Below are 15,982 nucleotides of genomic sequence, written 5' to 3'. Positions count from 1 at the left end.
GGTCATCTCCATTAATCAGGTAGTGGTTATAGGTGAGAGCGAGACCTTGGTGCCCTGCATTTATGATCATTCCAGAGAGAAACTAACCAACCCAATCACTACTACAAAGAGATCAGAGAGAAGGAAAATGCCAAAGAGAAGCAACAAAAGCCCCATGAGAAACCTTTGCTTGGCATTAGTACTAGTACTGTTACAAACCACTCTCTCAATTTGCAGTGGTTTTCATGTTTTGGACACAGCATCATTGAATAGCAGTGGAATGGAAGTCATGGTGAAGAAGGCTTGCGCTGGGAAACTGGGTCTGTGTTTTTGGGAAACAAAGAATGAAATGGAGATCATGGATGTGGAAATGGATTCAGAAATAAACAGAAGAGTGTTGTTGGTGCAGAAGAAATATATTAGTTATGAGACATTGAGGAGAGATATGGTTCCATGTGATAGACCTGGTGCTTCATATTACAAATGTCATGCTATGGGACAAGCTAATCCTTATACTAGAGGATGTGAAGAGATTGCTGGTTGTAGGAACGGTAGGTCTTAAGCATAAGTTGAGATTTTAGAACTTAGTTTTTCATTATGATTTCTGTTAATCTCACATTAATTGGAGAGTCCATTGTATTTAGTTATATAATTACTGGTTAACTAAGAATTCTGGGTGTCAAGTATTTTGAGGCTAAGGCCTCTAGTAGAATGTAAGTTCTTGAAGGCTGCTGTGCAAAACACTCATTTTGTACTACTTGCAATTATTTTTAGAATATCGGTTATAAGTTAAACATTTTAGGGTTATACGATTTCACAAATTTGGCCTTGGTTTATGGTGTTTGTTCGGCAGATTGAGCCCATGATTTTGCAATTTTATTTTTTTTAATGGCATTGTTAAGATGCATTCAGTGGTATGGATTATCCAAGCATTCTTTCTTAAGAATAAAAGGAAAAAAAAAGGGCATTCTTTCCAAAGTGTTCCAGATATATTAATTTGGGTTAAAGTGTTTCAGATTGCAAATGGGCATATGGCCACAGGTGCTTTCTCCGTTGAAAGTTTTTGCGATTGTTGGTAGAGACAGTAAAAGCACACACAAGTTATTAAGACTGCATCACCGCAAAATAATTATTTCTAAACTCAGACAAGTACAATGTGGTGCTAAAACATGATTGGAAGAGGTAGTTAACGTTATATTTTCTTGTTAGAACTGTGATTCACATTTGATCGATGTGCCTAGTTTGTGCAAAAAGGTTGTAATTTTGCGTAATATATAATCTAAGGTTGAAAGCATGGAGGGGGGAAGGAGTTCTTTTCAGCTTTAGTTAAATGCAGCCTGAATGAAGGGTGTTAGAAGGGCCGACCCTCAAACCATAAAAGCCCTCAAGAATATTAACGGGCGGGCTATTTTGTATTGAGTGTCGGGTTGAATAGTCATGATATGAAAACCCAAGTCCTTAATTTGACTCTTGGCTCTCATTTTTAAGGCAAAATGAGGGTTGGGTCGAATTATACTTTACTAGTTTACTTAATTGTTTTGGTGATTTTTTATTTATTTTTATCATACTTTGATTATGTATATCAATTTTAACTATGTATACAAAACTAATTCATATGCCTTTAGAAAAATAGAGATAGAGATGGTGGAAGAGATGATACTCTTAAAATTTCTATATTTTTCATACTTAACTATGTTGTTAGGTTGGATTTGCTTTTATGTATGACTTATATACCTATTTTTAATCAATCTATCTAATAAAAAAAACTTGGTGTAGGGGCCGCATAGCCCCATCCGGCTAGAGGTGGAACTTGGGCCGGGTTAGCCCAAGCCCGATGGACTAAAACCCGACTTTTGTTAGTCCTAGGCTAACATGTTAGATCGGGTCCGGGTTTGGTCTTGTAAAATAAAAACCCGACTCGGTTTTGGGTTGGGTTCGGGTTAGAATATCAAAAAACCGAAAAACTTGAGCCCGTATGCATATATGTACGTATATCTTTCAATTTTTTTATTCTTATAAAAAATATAAGGTTGAAAATCTCTATTTTAGAGAGAATAATGTAATCAACAAGGTTAACTTCCTTTTCAAACAATCAAATCTCTTTGATTTCATTAGAAAATTTCAATTTCGGTGTTTTTTGCCTCCTAATTCCAAAAAAAATCTGAGAAGTTTGACCAACTCGACATAACTCGACCCAACTCAAATTGGTCGGGCTAGGGCTTGGGCTGAAAATGTAAGGACCGGCTAGGGCTTGGTCCAAGCTCGGGTTGAAACATTTGAAACTCGGGTTGGGCTTGGGTTATGCCTCAACTCGACTCAACCCTCCCGAGTTCCACCCCAACATCCGGCACTACCATTGTATTTCATAAGTTGTAACATGGGAGATCCAAAGTTTTATAGGGTATGTGCAATTTACAATATTAATTTGAAAGAGTACTAGATTATTGTTGATTTGGTTGTTGATTTGGTCAACAATGGCTATTTTGTGGATTAGGTTTTTATCATTCAGTTGGTTGGGATTCTTTTGGGCTAATTTGAAATAGTGATGTCGGCACGGACTATATACTAGTTACAAAAAACACATATATTATGTTCTAATCTATCCCCTATTGAAAATTAATTGAAAAAAATTTTTTTTAAACAACTTAGATAATTAAAGTATAATACATAAATGTAATGTAAAATAACAAAAAAACGTATGAGAGCCAAGCAAGGGCTTGTGATGGTTTAATGAGGGTCGGGCTTATGCTTAAGAACCTAGGCCCTAGTCCACCCCTTTATAGACATGAGGGCCGGGCCGGCTTGCCTGCCCCTCAATCTGCGAGGGCCAACTTTTGAAGGCTTGAACATGCAATTTTGAGGGCCTGGTTGGGGCCGGTTGAGAGGCAAATTATCACCCCTAGCCTGGTAACAAGTTAGAGTAACAAGATGACCAAATTAGAATATGTGTTCTTATTCTATTTTGGGATATCTATCCAGATTTTAGAGTATATAAATATCAATGATTAGATGAATTCGTTTTTACATATTTGATATTTTGTGATATTTGGAGATGTTTGGCGATATTTTGTATATATAACAATTTTATTTAATATTTATCATTATATTTCAAATAAATATAAATAATTTATCATTATATATCGACTAGAGGAATTTATTGATATTTTGGATATTTCCAGGCTACCAGCCACTGTCGGAAAAATGCATTTGAGTTTGAAATAGATATACTGATAATCATTTCTCCCCACCTTTTTTTAAAAATAGGTATACTACTCATAGAATAGATAATCTTTCAAAACTATAAATAAATAAAAGAATAGATTCATTTCAAATAATAAAAATCCCCAATGATCCATTTAGAACTCAAAAGTGAAGACAAATGGTTAATTTGAAATTAGATGAGGTTTTATAGGCTAGAGAGAAAAGAAAATGCATAGAATGTGGAGATTGTTTCTGAAATGTGGGATTTTCACTAAACAATTTGACAAATCTACAATCAGAGATTAATATTAATACCAAGGAATCATTTTGTAAACAAATTGACTATCATAAGTGGATTTTATCAGTTGGTGACTTGGTGTGATACTGTGATGAGAAGTGGAACTTCATGTACTCCAGTATGAGGATTTGAAGTGTTTTTGCTATGGACCGTAAAACTTATTCTTTCCATAAAATTCTGGTACACTGGTAGCATTTTATTTTAGTTGATTATGTATTAGAATTGGACTTGGTAGCATCTTTCTTTTGTGATTGTCAACATAATAGTGGGGATTAGTGGGAGAGGAGGTTCAGGCTTACTCACCCTACTGTATGGTTCACTTTCGTCAAAACTTATAAATTGGAGGTCCTCGTTCGCTCTTTAGGTAGAGTGCAATTATCAGAACTCACCTTCCTGTTTGCTGTAAAGATACAACTAGTCAATTATACGTACAAGGGACTAATATCCTGTATAAAACTATAAATAGCTAAAACTGTGGCTAGTATGATCGAATTAGATGAAAATTGTACTCGAAAGTGACTGATCATCCTCTAAAGATTAAAAATTAATTCATTTTCCTCCTTATCTGTAATCCAGCAACTAATTTAGAATGGTCTACGTGTAGGCATGTTGGCCAAATTGCATACAGGAAAAGAACGGATAAACTGCACCACATAAATATGCATATAGATCAATTTTGAGTTGACTTGACCATTTTTAACAGATGATAATCTTGACGTGGAAAATAATAATTCGAATTCGAGTTACCTGCATTTAAGTATTTCTTTTTCCAGTTGACATAAGATATTCTAACCATTATGCTAGTGAAATTATTGACCCCAAAAAACAATTTAAAGTTATATCTACATTTTTATGTAGATTTATGATCAATTGAAGCGAGATAATTAATTAAGTATGGTTAATACGTACATTATTTTATTTTGCGAAAATCATCTTCTTGATGGTAAATCGATTCAATTTCAATTTCAGTTTATATTATGTGAAATGTATGACTATATCAAGGCCGGCTTTTACAAACTCTACATTTTGATCACGTTATGTTCGAAGTCCATTTCAAGTTTATCAAGTTCTTATCTAATGCTCATTATATTGGTTAAGATCTTCACCAAAAAAATAATATTTGTTAAGATTTTCAAATTGGCTTGGGTTTAAATACTCTGAACGAAGGCAGTCGACAACAAATTTTATAATTCATCACAATCACAATCACAAGTATTTTTTTTTTTCGATAAACAATCACAAGTAAATAGTGGAACAAGAAATCTATTTTTTCTTAATCAAGAATATATTTTACTTGATATCCAAAATAAATTATACAAATGATATAGAAGTCAAACATGCTACAAATTGCACGTCCTGATCGGAAAAAAAAAACATGCTACAAATTGCACCCAAGCTCTTTATGAGTAGCAAAAACAATCCTTCTAACATTTAGGGGCCATTTGTTTTTGCCTCTATAACCTCTTATAAGATGTGGCCCAGTGATTTTCGACATTTTTTTAGTTTGTTTTTTGTCTCTTATAAGAGGCATTTTACTAGAAATGTCTTATAAAGAGGCTCCGATTCTATAAGTACCAAAATTGGATCTACTTAAATTATATAAGTCTTTATAACTTGAAAAATGACTCGAACACTCCGTCCATATACCCCAAATTTCATTTCTCTCTTCTTCCTTTTCATTATTTTATTCTCCAAATAACTTCATTGCCCTAAATGCCATCATTTCTACCACACCACCACCACCACCACCACCACCACCACCACCATTATCACCTCCACCACCACTTATTAAAGACTATCACTACCACCACCACCACCACCACCATGCTATTAAAATCCCTCCACCACTTCCACTTACCACCACCACCACCATCCATTCACGAGTGTTATTAAGACCAATATCATCACCTCCACTACCACTACCACCACCACCGCATCTTATTAAGACTATCACCACCACCACCATCGTCTTTATTAAGACATCCACCACCACTTCTACTACCACCACCACCACCATTTATTAAAACCAATATCATCACCTCCACTACTACCATCACCACTGCCAATTAAGATAGTTTTTTAAAATCGATATTCTAATTATCAAAATTGATTTGAAACCGAAAATCAAACTATACGTTTGTTTCAAATTAATTTATTCAATTTAAATGTGATGTAAAGTAGGGTTATATTTGTCAAATAAACATCTATAAGATGTCATGTATTTATTTTTTCTATTTTTACAAGTGCTTATAAGAGGAACTTAAAATGAAAAACAAACCACTTTATAAGACCATCTTATAAGACCCTCTTATAACACATGGTCTTATAAGACCCTCTTATAACTTAACCCAAAAAAACAAATACAGTATAAACCAAACTTTTCAAGCACAAATGGAAAGAAGGGAGTGTTGGTTAACCACACACAGTGGCAGCGCCACATGGGAGTTACATGGGGCACGTACCCCAGGTGAACTTGGAAGAATATCTGAAATATACTTACCTAAGATACCATTATCTCTAATGTAGCCATAAAATCTTCCCATAAGAGCATTCCCAATGCAAGTCATTATTTTTCTCCTACTTTTACCTCCATGTAGGCAGTAATTCTCTTATTTTCCACCGTTTTGGTGAAAAATAAGATGAAGCTGTTCAATGTAAAGGTGAATATTAATTTCGGACGGGATGTTAGATTTCGTCTGAACGTAACAATCGAAAAAACGCTCCGGACGGAATAAAACATTCTGTCTGAAATTTTTTAAAAAAAAACCGAAAAAAAAAACCATCTTTTTTTAAAAAAACACATGAGACGGAATCCAACATTCCATTCGAAGTTCACAACTAAGCCATTATCTCGATTGAAGGTTTCACTTTCGTTTTGACTTGGGAAAATAGTCACCTTAGTATTCACCTTTGCATTAGGCAAAAATTTTGAACCATTTGGAAGTGAATAAAATCACAAACCCACCATAATGACTTGCATTGGGAATGCTCTAGAGGTAATCCTCACTTCAATAATTACCATTGATACCACAGTCACTAAAGGACCAAAATGAAATGGACAATTGTATTCTCATCAGCCAGTGTGTTAAGAATATTATTTCTTGACAACATTTGCGTTACGCAAAATTATTGACTTAAAAAGTGTATTTTAAACATGTCTACATACAAGATGTAGAAGATAGTTTTGATCTCAGGTAAGTTTCACCAAGTCAAGTCTAAATTCTTGTATGAAAACTTGATGTATGTACTTCTCTCATTTCTCATTTTCCATAGATTTCTTTAAGCGCCAATTGTAGAATATGTGATGTATACACACCATGTTGAATTTCTTGACGTTTGGAAAACTATATTGATTCCCCTGACTCATTGTTCAAATTTTAATATCTTCAATTAAAGTGGTATTTTACTAGTTGGGAAATCAAAATGTGATTCATTAGCTGAGACGCTCGGTGCCCCATGTGGAGGGGATTCCTGGATCTGCCACTGGCCACACACACCTTTTTTGTTGCATATGTGCATTTGAGCAAGTTCACATAATCACATCTATAGTTTTCGGAGATTTTGCTCTTCAATTTCTTTCGCTGATAAGTTAATTTTCCATACAAGTACGCAGTTTAGACTTTAGAGGATCTCTTACAATAAAAGTCTAGAATCCTGAAAAGGTCGCGATATGGTAGACAGACGTCCATTAGATCACGATGAAACAAGAAATTGGGCCGAGATTCAAACAAAGCACACATTACAGCTCAGGAGAGAAATGAAATCCAACAAACAGCCCAAAATATCGAACAAATAACGATCTAACCAGGTAGCACTGGAAATCAGGACCATTTCATCTGACGTGCTGCTACTGGAACAAGAAGAAGACTTCAAAGTCCAATGTGAATGTGTATGTCAGCTACTCAGATCCCATGTCAACCTAGATCTTCTAGAGTTTTGGTAGCAGAAAGCCGGGAAACATAGTAACGAATGGTATTGCATGTTGAAGGAAAATTGTAACGTAACTACCCTCCTTGGACTAGGCACTAATCTCTATAGCAATGCTTTAAAATCGAATTATTATATTTCTTCTATTTACTTTATACGGCAATAGAAGAAAATAGAGTGAAGAATATATGACTCAAATGATTGCGATATAGGCATATAGCAATGAAAATGACTGAAACAAATTAACGATGATGCTTAAGCTTCATTATTTTTCTTTTCGCCTGCAAATTATAAGGTCAAGTAAAATTTTGGATACAATTGGATCATTTAATAATACATGATGAGATGGGATTGAGAATTGACTGAACAAGTTTTCAGCATCATGAGAAAACACAAAATATTTTAGAAAATACAAATTTCAAAAGCACTTATTTGATGATATTTTCACAAAGAGAGCACCCTCTAGGCCTCTACTCGAATACATGTTAGGCGTTGGTTACCCCGTCTTTTTCAAGGCTGGCTCTATGCAACTATCTGAAAGAGTTAATTCTGTCATTCCCATAGCAGAAGCAAGTAATACTAAAACCTGGCTGATTAAACGTTGTTGTCTTTTCTTCATTTCTAACAATTTATACCAACCCCTCTCGATTTTGAATTTAGTATTCTTAAAACCTTTCATACTCTGGGTAGTGTTGGGGCCGGCATGCATTCTTTCTGGAAGTACATTTTAAAGTGTTTGCGTTGGTTCACCAAGGGGGAAAACCAAGAGTTCTACATACCTACATTGACAATTTCATGACAATGCCAAGTGACAATTTTTTTTTTTTGAAATATTTAGAGAGTTAATAGAGACCTACACCGGTTACATTTAAAGACTATAGCCCAAAGACTTACATTGTCCGATGACTCATTAACAATTTCATGACAATGCCAAGTGACAATTTTTTTTTTGTTGAAATATTTAGAGGGTTATGACAGACCCACACCGGTTACATTTAAGGACTCTAGTCCGAAGACTTACATTGTCTGAAGGCTCATCAACTCCGAAGAGAACCTAACCCGAAGGCTCTCGCCGATGCACCATTTTGAGTAGACCCAACCGCCTCCACTTTGTCCATCGTAGCAGCAATCTGTCTCTAGCCCGAAAACTCACATGGCCCAAAAGCCCGTCACATAATTACACACGAAATAAATCCCAACTAGCACTTGCAACTTCTCCCATGAGAAGAGGGGTATACAACCAATTGAGCTAGAAGCTCTTGTCCAAGTGACAATCTTATAATCCTTGTACCCATATTTCGCACATTCCGACAAAAAGGATTCACGCTTGCATAAACTTTAGAGCACCTTTTTTTTTTTTTGTTTTCGAATATTATTATTAGTTCCGTTCAAGTTCAATAATGGCATAAACTTTAGAGCTAGCACCTCTTTTTTCTGTTTTCAAATACTATTATTAGTTCCGTTCGAGTTCAATAATGGTGGATGTGCAATGTGGTAAAGCCGGTAAGGTACAAAGTCAAAAGAGAAACATTATGAATTTACTAGGGGTATGCCTGCGTTTACGCCCCGCCAGACCTCTCGGCCGCGCAACAACATTATCCCCGACAACTCATCGCCACTTAATCCGCAGCATCTATAGTTATCTTAGGTGTAAAATATTTGCAAAGCCAAAAATAAAATTTCAATTTATAAATCTGATGCAAGCCATCCCAATTTATATCTATAATCACATACCTTTTTTGTTGCATATGTGCATTTGAGCAAGTTCACATAATCACATCTATAGTTTTCGGAGATTTTGCTCTTCAATTTCTTTCGCTGATAAGTTAATTTTCCATACAAGTACGCAGTTTAGACTTTAGAGGATCTCTTACTCTAAAAGTCTAGAATCCTGAAAAGGTCGCGATATGGTAGACAGACGTCCATTAGATCACGATGAAACAAGAAATTGGGCCGAGATTCAAACAAAGCACACATTACAGCTCAGGAGAGAAATGAAATCCAACAAACAGCCCAAAATATCGAACAAATAACGATCTAACCAGGTAGCACTGGAAATCAGGACCATTTCATCTGACGTGCTGCTACTGGAACAAGAAGAAGACTTCAAAGTCCAATGTGAATGTGTATGTCAGCTACTCATATCCCATGTCAACCTAGATCTTCTAGAGTTTTGGTAGCAGAAAGCCGGGAAACATAGTAACGAATGGTATTGCATGTTGAAGGAAAATTGTAACGTAACTACCCTCCTTGGACTAGGCACTAATCTCTATAGCAATGCTTTAAAATCGAATTATTATATATCTTCTATTTACTTTATACGGCAATAGAAGAAAATAGAGTGAAGAATATATGACTCAAATGATTGCGATATAGGCATATAGCAATGAAAATGTCTGAAACAAATTAACGATGATGCTTAAGCTTCATTATTTTTCTTTTCGCCTGCAAATTATAAGGTCAAGTAAAATTTCGGATACAATTGGATCATTTAATAATACATGATGAGATGGGATTTAGAATTGACTGAACAAGTTTTCAGCATCATGAGAAAACACAAAATATTTTAGAAAATACAAATTTTAAAAGCACTTATTTGATGATATTTTTACAAAGAGAGCACCCTCTACTCGAATACATGTTAGGCGTTGGTTACCCCGTCTTTTTCAAGGCTGGCTCTATGCAACTATCTGAAAGAGTTAATTCTGTCATTCCCATAGGAGAAGCAAGTAATACTAAAACCTGGCTGATTAAACGTTGTTGTCTTTTCTTCATTTCTAACAATTTATACCAACCCCTCTCGATTTTGAATTTAGTATTCTTAAAACCTTTCATACTCTGGGTAGTGTTGGGGCCGGCATGCATTCTTTCTGGAAGTACATTTTAAAGTGTTTGCGTTGGTTCACCAAGGGGGAAAACCAAGAGTTCTACATACCTACATTGACAATTTCATGACAATGCCAAGTGACAATTTTTTTTTTTGAAATATTTAGAGAGTTAATACAGACCTACACCGGTTACATTTAAAGACTATAGCCCAAAGACTTACATTGTCCGATGACTCATTAACAATTTCATGACAATGCCAAGTGACAATTTTTTTTTTGTTGAAATATTTAGAGGGTTAAGGCAGACCCACACCGGTTACATTTAAGGACTCTAGCCCGAAAACTTACATTGTCTGAAGGCTCATCAACTCCGAAGAGAACCTAACCCGAAGGCTCTCGCCGATGCACCATTTTGAGTAGACCCAACCACCTCTACTTTGTCCATCGTAGCAGCAATTTGTCTCTAGCCCGAAAGCTCACATGGCCCAAAAGCCCGTCACATAATTACACACGAAATAAATCCCAACTAGCACTTGCAACTTCTCCCATGAAAAGAGGGGTATACAACAAATTGAGCTAGAAGCTCTTGTCCAAGTCACAATCTTATAATCCTTAAGTACCCATATTTCGCACATTCCGACAAAAAGGATTCACGCTTGCATAAACTTTAGAGCACCTTTTTTTTCTGTTTTCGAATATTATTATTAGTTCCGTTCAATTTCAATAATGGCATAAACTTTAGAGCACCTCTTTTTTCTGTTTTCAAATACTATTATTAGTTCCGTTCGAGTTCAATAATGGTGGATGTGCAATGTGGTAAAGCCGTTAAGGTACAAAGTCAAAAGAGAAACATTATGAATTTATGATATATCAGAAATGCCAATTAATTGGAGCCTCTACCTAAAACAATAAGCACCACCCAACAATCTACAAGCAGTAAACTTGAATACCACAAACTAAACGAATCTATTTGATTTGCAAGCATATGTATGGTATTGGACGTATGGTTCATCACTTCAATAAAACCAAGTGCTCTAAACAATGACTCGTTTATCTATTGTAATCTGCACATAATCCAGATTAGTTTTAAAGTTTCATATAAACTTTCATGTGATGCTGATTATAGCAGTTACCGCATGCAATAAAATACCATCTTAATTATCTGCCGACCAGTCAACCTCCTGGCTGATCTTGGTGCTTACTTCATCATAACAATGTTATAAAAGTAAAAAAAAACTGATAAAAGTAAGTTAACTGGAGTTTTCAAATGTGGGTTTGTTGGTGAAATGGGAGCTCTTTCTGCACCTGCACACATGCAATGTCATACACCACTATGCGTTCGTAAATTCCATGCCAAACAAAGTGAATATATGCCTTCATGTCCATACTTTAATTTGGACCATATATATTTTTTATCAAATCGATCTATGCACTATACATACCGTGGACTATATACCCATATTTTATAATCCATACCTTTGGCTATCACTGGTCATGGCTAAAGTATAAGTACCAAAAGCTGGGCACACACACACACTAATACTGGGATCACATGACTAGTGCTACACTAGTTAGTAACTTAGTATACTGGAGTTTATAAGGTTTTTCTTTAAGCATTTCAAGTGGAGGTAAAGTTTTCATCAACTACTTGCGAAAGACTGAAGACTTATGGCATCTTCAGCTTGATGACCTTTCAACTTGCGCAGCAGGAAAGGGAGAAAAGAAAAAAGAGAGACGAAAATTCTTTAACTCTAGTAAATAACAAAAGATTGATGTGGACAGTTCCGACTTTTCCAACACTTCAAAGGCTGAGAAGAATTAACGAAATTAGAACTTTCTCCTGTGAAAATATATTGTGGGAACCTTCCTAAGTCACCAATCACAAGTCACAAGTCACAAGTCACAACAAAAAGACTGAAAATCAAGTACTCTTGCATATTCTGATATGTATTAAAGTTGCAATTTTTTTTTGGTAACTAAAGTTGCAATTTAAAAAACTGGGTCTTCACATTTGACATTTTTACATGAGAGCCCTTGGAAGTTGCTTATTGTAGCAATACACCAGTACCCTTTGCCTAATCTAGTGGCCTACATTCAATTCCTCACTCTCCCCGACGCACAATAGGTTTATAATACCACGAGAATATCCTTTCGGACCGTTGGATCACACATCCAACGGTCTCGGATCTCGTCACTATGAGAATATCCTCGGGTAGACGAACTCTTACTCTTTTTACATTATACTGTGCATAAGCTGAATAGTACCGTGAGACTGGCAAACACTGATGGCCGATGGGCGCAAACCTATGCCACAGAGATATTTAGTTCCATTTGAGTTTGCAATATTTACAGTCAGTTCTAAACATTGTAGACTTCTTGTATCTATGGTGTTAGTGTGTTACACAAATTATTTTGCACGACTTGGGTTCTCAGAAGGGAGCTTAGTAACTGAAAAACGGATACAGACACTCCATTTTCGCCAAAGATGTGATCATGTGAACAACTTCAACTTCTGTAACTACCTAGTGTACGAAAATATAATTGATGAACTTGTATCTTATCCTGCTAAAAAGAATGAGCTATCAGAAAGAGAGTAACAGTTCATCTAAATTTTTAGTATTTCTTCATATGCTATATATACATTATATTGATTTCTTATGTAAGGGTGTTCAAATAAATTAGAACCCCTCACAAACAACAACACTACTAAACTACAAACTCCAAGATTTTTAATTACAAAAACTACCCTGCAGTTAGTTCTCCTGGAGTCCATATGCAGAATCTACTGATCTTTCTACATCCCAGAGGAAGGAACCAAAGGCAACAGCCTCCAACACCAACCTCTCTAGACTTGGAAATGTGATAACAATATCGCTCCCAGAATCAAGTTCACCGATCTTCTCATCCCCAAAGAGAGCCCAAGTGTGCTTCTCGATCAAATTTACAGCCTCCTTTGATTTTAGTTTTGCACATCTCTGCAATGACTCGGAGCCCATCCCCATCACATAGCTGCTCAGCTTCTCATGTCTCGTGTCACTCCGCGATTCTTGACACAATGAGGTGGCCTGCGTGTTGGTTGATTCACCAAGAGTTACAATACTGTTAAATCCACATGGATATAAGTCTGCAACTGATAGGTAATTCCTGTGTCCTAGAGGTTGGATGTTATCGTGAGTGTAAGCTATACTCGTGTCCAGCTCGTGCCTTAAGCAGGCAGACTTGAGGAAATAGCCATACACTATGGACGCAGCATAGATTCGTCCAAGATGAAGTCTATCAATCTTAGTTGTGTTCGACGTGACAATTGTACTATATCTCCCTCTCAAGCGCATGATTGTTGTAAGATGTTCCTTTATCAATTCCTGGACCTCAGAGCTATGAAAAGACTCAAGCTCCCTGCACTTTGATGGCCATATCTCTAGTCTATCGTCATTGATGCATTTAGATAGCTTTGGAACCATGGGAACTTTAATTTCTGAAAACTTGTGAACAATTGACATGTACATCACATCTTCAATTGCAACTTGGCACTCGTTCTCTTTCATTTCTGCAATCCTTCTGCACTAACGAAAACATAACATTTAGACAACCAATCAAAATGGAAAAAATCGTCTTCAAGATAATCAACATAACAGGTTCAATTACCTGTGGAGAAGAGATTCTATAGAGCCCGAACTTTGTTCCTTGCGCGCAACTGCACTGTCCCTATCAGAAGCCAATTCATTTAGCTGCTCTGATACCGCAAAAGGGAAGAGATGGCGCTGGTTTTGCAATACACCACTCAAGAACAAGCCCTCCGGTGACCTTGGCTCGAGTGGTGTACCCACACCACTAAGTTTGTACTCTCTAGATTCTGCATTTGCAACGGCAACAACCAATGGTCGAATGCTCCGCCTAGAATAAATACTTCGTCCAGATACCTTAAGGATACCCTATTAAATATAAATGAATACAACAATTAGTCCATGCCCAGTTGCCCACCTGCCATAACAATTAGTTGAAACCAAAGCCCAAGTGTGGAGATGTCAATACTAATACCAAATAATAACAAAAGAGAGCAGAACTTGATATACCTGAGAATGAAAATTGGATTTTCTGGAAGAGTTTGAGAAACCAATATTAACTAATGAAACTTGAGCACCCCTTCTTTGGGACTTCACCCCAATGGGTAAAGCTTCAATGATGGGTGTTCTTTTGATTGATCCACAACAGTCCATTAACAAATTCAATAAACCTCAAAAAGATGAAAAAATATAGAAGGCTCCACAATATGAGTGAACAAAATACAAGAAATAAGATGCTATCGATGAAAACAATGTTGAAAAGAAGTTGCTAAAGAAGTTGCTGTTTTATAGAGAGAGAAGTTATAATAAATAAGGGTTTCTAGAAGATAAATAGAGCAAAACTGGTGACTCCCTTGGGTGTCAAACTATGTAAATATATATATATATATAATAAGATTTAAAGGAAAACAAAAAGGAAGGTCCCATAGACGAATGGACAACGAACATCTAGAAGAAGAAGATAGGATTGCCACGTCAATTTTCTTCAATTGCTTGGATCATTCGCTGTTCTGTGCCTGTGTGCTAAAGCTTGTAGTATGGGTGGGTGGGCCTCATTATATTATTTTCAGATTAGATTGCCACCTATAGTGCAAGTGCAACAGTATTATTGTCGTGGATAGTCTTTGAGCCTAGAAAGTCGACCTTCACTGTGGTCAAGTAGGAAAGGGTCAAGCTGGTATTGGTGGTGGTATACGGAATGAGCTTGGTGAAGTTGTTATTGCTTTTGCTGGGTTTAACTCGAATATTTCAGTTATATACCAAGAATTACTTGCTGTTAAAGAAGGACTGAATGTTTGCATCTTGTTGCAGTATTCAAGAGTAGATGTGGAGTCAGATTCAATGAGAGCAATACAAGCTATAAAAAGTTCGGAACAACCATTTTGAAATTGCTTGAATATTTTTATAGCAATTTTAAGTTTTATTCTATTGTTTGAGGTGATAGAGTTTAAGCACATATACAGAGAATCAAATATGGTTGCTTCTCTGTATAGTATTGGTATGGATACAGGTCTTTGTGTAATGTTGTTTTCTCCCTCTCTTACTGAAACTCTTTCTAAACTTGTAAGGAAGATAGGAAAAAGAAAGTGTACTATAGATTTTTATATTAATGGAAGCAGGGGAGGCTATAATAGTATAATCCCAACTACTTCACTTTCAATAAAAAAAAAGGTTTGATCCTTTTTAACTAGGGCTAAAACATGCTTAAGTCTCCGCTGGGATTAACAACGAGCAGCTTGCTATATGATAGTATCCGTGCCGGGACTAATTGAGTTTTAGAATGTGCAGACTCATCTCGTCGTGTTCTGTAATCTGTACTCAGTTGAAAGAATCTTATCACGTAAAGACATGAAGTACTTAGGTGATCCCTCCCCAGAAGCAACTTCTATCTCTGGCGTTTAGGGTTTTGTCCTCTTCTAGGATTTTGTCTAGTTCAGGATTACCAAAAAAGTAAAGATGTTGATACCCTGTGGTCCTTTCCGCTGCTCTGTTGGCCTCATCTCGATTTTTCAACAAGCTTCAAAATGTTATCCTGGGATGACTCGTATGGTAACAACAATTGAGCTTGAGCGAGCCAAAAACGAATTAAGCCTAAGTTGAGGTCGAGTAACTCGGACTCGTTTACCATCATAGTGTTTTTTGGGCCATGGTGTGGTTCTCCATTGATCCTGTGATCAATAGAATAA

At 36.2% G+C, this 15,982-nt stretch overlaps 1 protein-coding gene and 1 pseudogene across 1 annotated transcript; one reads left to right on the top strand and one right to left on the bottom strand.

The window, feature by feature from the left end:
- The first annotated feature begins 127 nt into the window (after nucleotides 1-127).
- Nucleotides 128-541, top strand: LOC147500608 (protein RALF-like 33 pseudogene; annotated as a pseudogene).
- Nucleotides 542-12,833: 12,292 nt separating this feature from the next.
- Nucleotides 12,834-14,783, bottom strand: LOC147500607 (phosphoserine aminotransferase, putative (DUF760)). Its single transcript, XM_086562213.1, has 3 exons — nucleotides 14,307-14,783; nucleotides 13,879-14,165; nucleotides 12,834-13,791 (listed from the first exon to the last, which is right to left on the bottom strand). Exons 1-3 carry the CDS (start codon nucleotides 14,448-14,450, stop codon nucleotides 12,987-12,989), a joined length of 1,236 nt encoding a protein of 411 aa, XP_086418339.1. The 5' UTR covers nucleotides 14,451-14,783; the 3' UTR covers nucleotides 12,834-12,986.
- Nucleotides 14,784-15,982: the final 1,199 nt, after the last annotated feature.

This window comes from Coptis chinensis, chromosome 5, assembly GCF_015680905.1.
Source record: "Coptis chinensis isolate HL-2020 chromosome 5, ASM1568090v1, whole genome shotgun sequence".
NCBI classification, from domain to species: Eukaryota; Viridiplantae; Streptophyta; class Magnoliopsida; order Ranunculales; family Ranunculaceae; genus Coptis; species Coptis chinensis.
Note: the sequence above shows the minus strand (reverse complement) of the source record. Positions and strands in the feature narration are given on the sequence as shown.